The 9,283-nt window shown below is 44.3% G+C and overlaps 1 protein-coding gene across 1 annotated transcript; it reads left to right on the top strand.

The window, feature by feature from the left end:
• The first annotated feature begins 319 nt into the window (after positions 1 to 319).
• On the top strand, positions 320 to 1,123 carry LOC112602047. The gene has a single exon (XM_025349960.1). It carries the CDS (start codon positions 320 to 322, stop codon positions 1,121 to 1,123), a length of 804 nt encoding a protein of 267 aa, XP_025205745.1.
• Positions 1,124 to 9,283: the final 8,160 nt, after the last annotated feature.

Raw genomic sequence — 9,283 nt, 5'->3', positions numbered from 1 at the left:
TGTTTTCTTTCCGCGTGTCGAATCACTTTTGTCGTTGTCGACATCGTCTAATGTGTAATATGCTTTAACATTATTAAAACAACTGTTACCTTTAAAAAACTTTCGTCTACTAGTTTATCATAAGGTAACCCGACATCCTTGGTCGTGTCGCCGCACGTGGCGTCGTTCTCGTGTCACCGACACAAACAATAACGGCGACACACCATATTGGTGACCTCGTAGTTAGAGTACGCACAACTCGTTCGCGCATCGGCGCCGTTCTTAACGTTTCGTCCGCCGTTCTTTGAGTTAGTTCATCGCGTTCGTTCCGCGTAACAGCATGGCTGAAGAAAAGGTCGACGTTTCCGTCGAAGCACTTGCCGGCGTGCGTCTTCCAGCGTTCTGGAAGCAGTCGCCCGAATACTGGTTCACACACGCAGAGTCCGTCTTCGCGACCCATTGCGTGAGCAATCTCAACACGCGCGTGCATTTCCTCGTAGGGGCTCTAGAAAAAGACGGCGTCCGGACCGTCGGCGATCTCCTCGGCCCGAGCGCATCGTACGATTCATTGCGCACCAGACTAATCAGTGCGTACGGAAAACCTAAGTCTGTACATTTTCGCGAGCTGGTCAGACCCGGAGGCATTGGAGATTGTAGACCCTCGCAGCTACTCCGCGATTTGCGCAGTGTCATGCCGGGCGGTTTCGAAGAGGACGTTTTAAAAGAATTTTGGTTGCAAAAGCTCCCATCCAATGTCGTGGCCATCGCTTCCGGTTTCGAAGGCTATTTGGACTCAATCGCCGCCCGTGCAGACAGAGTGATGGTAGCCGTCAACTCACATAACGTCGACGCTGTGGCCAATGACCCGATATCGGAGTTGACCAATGTAGTTTCGTCGCTCGCGCAACAAGTGCAGGCGATGGCTAAGGTCGTGTTCGCGCCAGGTCAGAGTAATCGTTCGTCGACGCAATGGCCCACTCAGCAAGCCACGGAGTTGTGTTACTTCCATGAGCGATTCGGCAACAACGCCCGCAAGTGCCGTCCACCGTGCAACTTCAAAGCGAAGTCCCAAGAACACACTACTCCGACGCCGGCGAAAACTAAGCATCACGGACAGGTCACCCGCCCTGCATGCCGTGAATAATTCTACGCGGGTACATGTGAACGACCTCCGCTCGGGCAAGTTGTTCCTCGTCGACACGGGCGCTGAGATTTCGGTCATGCCTTTCGACCGCAGCTCGAACCAGTCGTCGGATGTCCGCCTTACAGCGGCCAATGGAACGCCCATTAAAACTTATGGGCCCAAAACTATCAACCTCGATCTCGGTTTGTCACGCGTTTTCACATGTACGTTCGAAATGGCTGATATTTCCCGCGCTATCATCGGAGCCGACTTTCTCCATTACTTCAGTCTCCTCGTCGACGTCCGCCGACACTGTCTCGTCGATGCAACCGACGATAGAACAGTCACCTGTGCTGTGACTTCCGCGGTGTCCGTAAACGCTCCGTTGTGCGCGTTCACGCGTTTGGGAAGAATTACTACGGGAATTCCCGAAGGTGACCCGTAAGTCACCCGTTCCGGAAGTTTTTCTCCACGGAGTCGAACACGTGTTACAAACGACGGGCCCACCGTTGTTCGCCCGCCCTCGACGGCTGCCGCCGGATCGGCTCAGCGTCGCACGACGCAATTTCGACTCGATGTTGAGACAGGGTATTTGTCGCCCGTCTGCGAGTTCCTGGGCAAGTCCGCTTCTTTTACTCCCGAAAAAGGACGGTTCGTACCGTCCTTGTAGGGATTACCGACGACTCAACATTGTTACCGTCCCGGACCGGTACCCATTGCCTTTCCTTCACGACTTCACGGCGAATTTGTCTGGAAGGACCGTTTTCACTAAACTCGACCTCGTCCGGGCCTATCACCAGGTACCCGTCGCGGCCAACGATGTGCACAAGACCGCCGTCACAACACCATTCAGCCTGTTCGAATTCCCGGTGATGTGTTTTGGACTCCGCAACGCGGCGCAAACGTTCCAGAGGTTAGTAAACTCGATACTCGCTGGACTGGATTTCGTTTTCGCTTACGTCGACGACGTCCTGATCGCGTCTGCAAACGCGAAACAGCACATCGAGCACGTTCGCTCCGTTCTCGGTCGTTTCGAGAAGTTCGGTATCGCGATTAACCCAGCCAAATGCGTCTTCGCCGCCCAGTCGCTCGCGTTTCTCGGTCACGTCATCATCGCGAGGTTCGCGACCGAATCCGGATAGCGTCAGCGCCATCCGTCAGTGGCCGCAGCTCAACACCAAGAAGGAACTACAGCGTTTTTTTGGGGCACTTAATTTCTACCATCGGTTCGTCCCGGAGGCCGCCAAGATTCAGGCACCCCTTTACCACATCATCGCCCAGGTACCGAACCGCGACGGCACACTTACGTGGACCGACACAGCTCGCGATGCGTTCCGCGTCTGTCGAGAAGCCCTCGCCTCCACCGCGCGGCTGGTGCACCCATGCCACAAAGCACCTTTGCGTCTCAGCACCGACGCGTCGAACGTCGCGATCGGGGCGGTGCTGGAGCAGCTCGTCGACGGCAACTGGCAACCTGTAAGTTTCTTTTCGCGTAAACTCACCGGCGCGCAATCGCGATACAGTACATACGACCGGGAGCTCCTCGCAGCCTACCTCGCGGCCCGGCACTTCGTACACTCGATAGAGGGAAGGCCTACAACACTGAGGACCGACCACCAACCGTTGCTTTTCATGTTCTCTCAAAAAATGGATAAACTCATTGACCGGCAAGCGCGACACGTCGCATTCCTATCGCAGCTGTTTCACAACGTGGAACATGTCAGCGGCGAAAGTAACGTGGTTCCGGACGCTCTTTCACGTCTCGAGCTGGCGACCCTCAATAATGGTCCACCAGATCTCGACCAATGGGCACTCAATCAGGCAGACGACACAGAACTCCAGGACATCTTATCCGGTCGTACCAAGACTTTGTTGACACTCGAAGCTCGTCAAACGAAAAATGGCCCGGTCTACTTCGACGTAGCTCACGATCGGACGAAGCTGCTCGTTCCGGGTAAACATCGTCGCGCGGTGTTCTCAACGCTGCACGGACAAGCACACGGCGGCCAATCGGCCACCAGTCGGATCATCAAAGCACGCTTCGTCTGGCCAGGCATGGATCGGGAAATCAGGGGCTGGACGCGTTCTTGTCAACAGTGTCAAAGGGCCAAAATTCATAGGCACACCTCGGCTCCACTCGCGCCTTTCGTGGCTCCAGAGCGACGGTTCAGGCACATCCACCTCGATCTGGTCGGCCCCCTCCCGATGTCCAACAATGCGAAGTACCTTCTTACCTGCATCGACCGTTTCACTCGTTGGCCTGAGGCATGGCCCGTTGACAGTATGTGTGCGCATACTGTCGCTTCGGCTCTCGTGTCGAACTGGATCGCTCGGTTCGGGGTGCCGGATATTATCACAACGGACCAAGGGCGACAGTTCAAGTCCGAGCTAATGAAGGCCCTCAATACCACGTTCGGCATTCAACATATACGATCGTCGCCGTACCACCCGCAGGCGAACGGCATGGTGGAGCGGTTCCACCGGACACTTAAGGCGGCTCTCACAGCCCACGAATCGCCACATTGGACGCAACATCTACCAATCGTCCTCCTCGCGCTCCGGAACACCGTCAAACAAGACGTCGGCGTAGCCCCAGCTGATCTGATTTACGGGACATCTCTCCGGCTTCCGGGCGAACTTTTCCATGCGGCACCGACCGAAATATCGGCCCACGACCTCGTCACTTCGCTGAGGAAATCAATGGCCAAGTTGCGCCCCACGCAAGGCTCCGATCATGACTCAAGCAGACGCATCTTCTTGCCAGCACGGCTCGATACTGTCAGTCACGTTTTCGTGCGTATTGATGCGCATCGTGTACCGCTTAAACCTCGCTACGAGGGCCCCTATACCGTGCTCGAGCGACGCCTCAAAGATTTCAAACTTCAACTTGGCAACCGGACCTCTTGGATTTCCGTGGACCGGCTGAAACCGGCTTTAGTTTTGCGAGACGACCCGCGCACCGACCACTCCTACGCCGTGCAAGCAGTCAGTCAGGTACCAGCGACAAAGAGGCCCGATGTTTCTCCGTCGAGGGGGAGTAATGTGGCGGGTCACCACCACATAGCTGCCGCCGGTAGTGATAAGCGCGGCTGAGATGGTTGGCAACAACTCCGCAGTCGACGCCAATCGGTCACCGTGCCGCGCCAGCGCTTTCTCTTTGTCTCTCGCTCGCCCGAACTCGACAACTCCGCACGTCGCCGATACATATATTATTATTAATGTGTTTTAATTTGTTTTCTTTCCGCGTGTCGAATCACTTTTGTCGTTGTCGACATCGTCTAATGTGTAATATGCTTTAACATTATTAAAACAACTGTTACCTTTAAAAAACTTTCGTCTACTAGTTTATCATAAGGTAACCCGACATCCTTGGTCGTGTCGCCGCACGTGGCGTCGTTCTCGTGTCACCGACACAAACAACAACGGCGACACACATAGCACCAACGCCGTTATCACTTTGTTGTTATCAAAAAAAAAAAATGTTATCTTCAATAATGTGGCGATACCATAGTATCACCACTACTACGTTAATATTGTACGTCCGAATTATTGTACTGCGTACCAAAATTATTGTAAATATAGTATTGTAACGCTCACCGTATCATTGTATCGCGACTAATTTCGCGTGCCCATCGCGGTCCCGATTTTATCACCATGCCCCCCTGTTCCATCATGTACGACTCGCCATGGTGTTAACGACGCCTCGCGCGACGCACCGACGAGTCACTCGATTTTATTGCGTCCGATCGCACCCGTCTCCTTTTTGTAACCCGGTTTTTACCTACCTCTATACTGTACTCGTACGAACCTTTTGCGCCGCGACCAAACCTCGTGACTCCGTCGACAACCGCACTCTCTTTTTTCGTGCGCGACATATTTGTATTTTATATCTGTTTTGTCAGCCTTGTTTTACAAATAAATTTTGTCTTTTGCGACATATTTATACAAACATACCTTTGTCCTTTTTTCTATTTTCGTGTTGGTACGATTCGTGCTCACCCGACACTTATCTGCCACATTGGTGACCTCGTGTTTCCTTCTGAACTTTCACAGCGTTTTCGCTTCCGTTTCAACCGACGGCGACCCTTATTGTATCTCTTTTTGACTTGGCACCATGCAGTCCGACCGAAAACGCACGTCAACACCGACGGCGACCCTGTCTGATTCTGGCATCACCATGGCCGAAAATATCCCGCTCGAGGTAGCTGCGTTGATCCATGCTCGCCTCCCTGGTTTCTGGTGTTGCGTCCCTTATGTCAACGTCGATTCATATATCAACGTAGAAATAGAAATACTAATGTTTGCAAGTTAAAAGATTAAGTCTTTATTTAATACAATTAACTCGTACAAGAATACAATTTTATAAGCACAAGATGGAGTGAGTGGTGTTACGACCTGCCTCTGAGCGTCTCGAATATCCCTAACAGTCTGCTGAGCTCTTGTCCCGGTCTCCCTTATATATGGTTAACCGTCAAGAGTGGTGACTGGGGAGGTGGCGACTTCCGATGACCTAAAGGAGCTCTCTAAATGAAATGTATTATTCAGTTGGGTGCCTTTCCTGCGATTTCATCGGTTCTAAGAAATCCAAGACGTGTGATCAAGTCTTAATTGTTATATTAAATAGTACAATGTTAACACTATCGTTTACTCATCTATTCTGAGAAGTCCAGGACGTGTGATCAAGTCTTAATTATTATATTAAATATCACGATGTGCAGGTGTTCGCCCTAGCCGTTCGATACTACACTGTTTGAATATGTTATTCCATCGGTATACCCATCACCTCTCCATATAATATATGTGTTGAAATAACACGGTACGTAACAATTGGATCAATAACTAAATGGAAACCCGACACTAAGAGGCCTCGAGGACGCCCCAGATAAAGATGAGTGGATAAAGTAAAGGAAGACTTGAAACTCCTGAACGTAAGAAACGCTGAAAAATGTGCAAATAATAGAGAAGAATGGAAACAATATGTTGTTGCAGCGATGGGCCTTAAAGGCCTGTAAAAGTCCAGAAAGAAGAAAAAGAGTATCGTATCGGCAATTAAACTTGTCCTTTCTTGCTTATTCCAAAGTGCATGCATTTTCGCAAATGTTGATCTAAGTTGTTTTTTGTTCAATAGATCAGATAATTATTTTTCTGAATCTTTAGTGGCTACTAAATTGAATGTGTAGCTAGCTGGCACAGCGATGATGTGGATAAAGAGAATATGAAGATTCTGCCTCAAATGTAGTTTATTCATTTAAAATGACTTATTTCAATTAACTCTACTTCTTGCTCCTCTTCCATATTTTCAATTACAATTTCAGATTCTGAATAAACACTAAAAAAATGTATTATTAATTATTGGGTAATAATACTTTTTTAGAAATTACAAGCTGTTATTGTATTTGTAAAATATATCATCAGTTTAGTAATAATAAGTTATTATTTCTTACCGAAAAGCTTTGATGAAGTTTGAACAATTATTATCAGTAACTATTTTTGTTATTTTGTTAAAAATGCCATATTCATAAATTACATCATTCAATATTTTAGCCAAGACATCAAATTAATGTCCTTTTAAAAAAAAAGGATATAAAAAAACCTTTTATGCGACGATAAGCAAGCGCAGCAGATAATCTCTGAAGACTCTTCGGGTCATACCAATGTACTGTTATACCAATATAATTTTTGAAACATAAATTATAATTTTCCGGTTATACTTACATTACATTTTGAATTTAAACAATTAAATCATTGTTTTATAAATAATATCCATTTTTTACAGTTATTATTTACAAACCTCTTAAAAACTGACCAGCAATTTGCTGTAGCACAGACATATTTAGTTTCAGTAGATGACAATTGTGCATTAAGTTTAGCTTTCAAATTGGCTGCTGTAGTTGAAATTTTACTCATTAAAGTTTTTTTAGATAAATATTGCCCATTTGGAAAACCTTTTTGAATGATAATTTTGAATTTTTCCTCCTCAACAATATTAAACGCATGACTACTCATAATAACAAATTCAGTTATCATAGAATTTAAATTTTTTAATAAAATGAAAAAACGATTAGTTTTAAAGAAATAATTTATAAATATTAAGTTTCTTCAAACCTTGACTAACTGGCTGAGGTCTTGAAAATGCATCCGATATTGTTTGTTACACTTTCGCACTATGGCCACAATCAAAGTCATTATTTTTACATTTATTAGAAGATTTTTCAATTTTTAAATCTGCTTCAAGCTCTTTTAATTTAGAAGCATGTTTTGACTAAAACATAAATTATGTTTTTATATTATTTTTAAATTATGTGTAAATTAAAATGTATTTTTTTAAATTTAAGTAATAATAAAAATACAATTGTTATCCCAAATTGTAGAGGTTTGTCCAAAATGACAATTTTTTTCAGAAGAAAAAACGTTAAATAAATACACATTGAAAAAATTACACAATTTTAACTACCAACAGTAATTTAATAGTATTGTGCTGTTCGAAATTGTTATAAGAATTAGTAATAATGGCAATTCTCTATTCACATAAAAATATTAAAATTAGGGCTTTCACATTATTTGTTGCAGTACCATAATGTAAATACTAAATACTATCGCTTATGGAAGAACAGCCGATCGACACACACACACACACACAAACACTCGCGACCACCAGCCGTTATTTTTATAGCTATTATTGTTTTAATTATTATATTTTGTGTTATTGAATTATATCGGTAATCACTATGCAAATTTATCAGCACGTTTTCTGTTGCCGCCGCGTCGGCTGCGCGATATTAATTAGCACGGCCGCCGTAAATTTTTGTCTTCTGCCGTCTGCCGTCATGTGAAGTCCAAAAAGTTTGAGATATTTTTTTCTGCGCTAGTCGCCGTGTTATTATAATTTTTTTTTTGCTTAAGTATATTACACACTATATCATATTGTGTGGGCGCTAATCGCCTCTTTATATATTACATTTATTATTGTTTCGTGTGCGTGAATCGTCACTTATAATAATTATAATAATTATTTTTATATATTTTTATTCGTATTTGTGTGTGTGTGTGATATTATTATAGCAAAGGAAGCAGCTGGCCAATCTGTGCTCCACAATTTATGAGTTTTAATTATTACTATTTATTTATTTATTTATTATTATTATATTATTAAGTATTGTTAACATTTATTTTGTTGAGCCAAAAGGGCTATATATTTTTTTATATCAATTATCCGAGCTTTCAGCTCTAATAGCTGTTTTTATATATTATATTCGTGTTATTGAGCCAGAAGGGCCTTAGGAGGACGCCACACTCAAAGTGAAACGTATACAACGCTCCAGAGATGGCGTTGTTCACCATATGCCGCCGTCTCGGCAGGCCATAACCATGCCCATTATATTCGTGACTGGATACGCGCGGCGTAGTTACGGGAGCGGTGCATTATTATTGTATGATCGCTCGTTAAAGACGTTTCGGGTCATAATAAAATTCATACACGTAAATGCGGCCGTAATATTTTAACACCTGCGTTACCTATGAACAATTCATTATAAGCCATTGCTCACCTAAATATATGTACCAATAAAGAGATCGTAGGAACTGCATTTTAACATAGCTTGATTCGTATTTATTGAATTATTACTCATTAAAATATAATAGGTACCTTTAAACAGAGCCGGCGAGAAATTTTGCGGGCCTTGGGGCTGATTGACTTATGTTGAATGAATATAAAAAAAATGTTGTATGAAAGGCCGGTACTATGGGCCCTCAGGAAGTCTGGGCCCAGGGGCTTTGGTCTCCGGCCCCCTGCCCCACCCTCTCGTCGGCCCAGCCTATAGGTAAATAATTTGCAACTGTAATAATTACAATAATTATCCATACGTTCGCGCAAATTAATTACTAACTATACGACCATAGGCGTGTTTAGAGCTGTTTCCCATGCCGTGCACAAACTAAATATAGTAATGCGAACCTATATGGGAAGGAGATATGACCCTAAAATTTCAAAAAAAATCATTATTACCTTAAAATAATAAAAAAATCATCTTTTTCTTTTTTTTACTACGTATATAAATAATATTAATTTTATAATTTTATAAGAAATATACATTTATTGTATGCATTAATAATAAGACTAGTAAATCTATATTTTATTATACTTTGAATGTAAAAATAAATATCATAAACATTAAAACATCA

The sequence above is a fragment of the Melanaphis sacchari genome, unplaced genomic scaffold (assembly GCF_002803265.2).
Source record: "Melanaphis sacchari strain LSU unplaced genomic scaffold, SCAv2.0 Contig815_pilon_pilon, whole genome shotgun sequence".
Taxonomy (NCBI): domain Eukaryota; kingdom Metazoa; phylum Arthropoda; class Insecta; order Hemiptera; family Aphididae; genus Melanaphis; species Melanaphis sacchari.
This window is presented reverse-complemented; position numbering and strand designations above follow the sequence as displayed.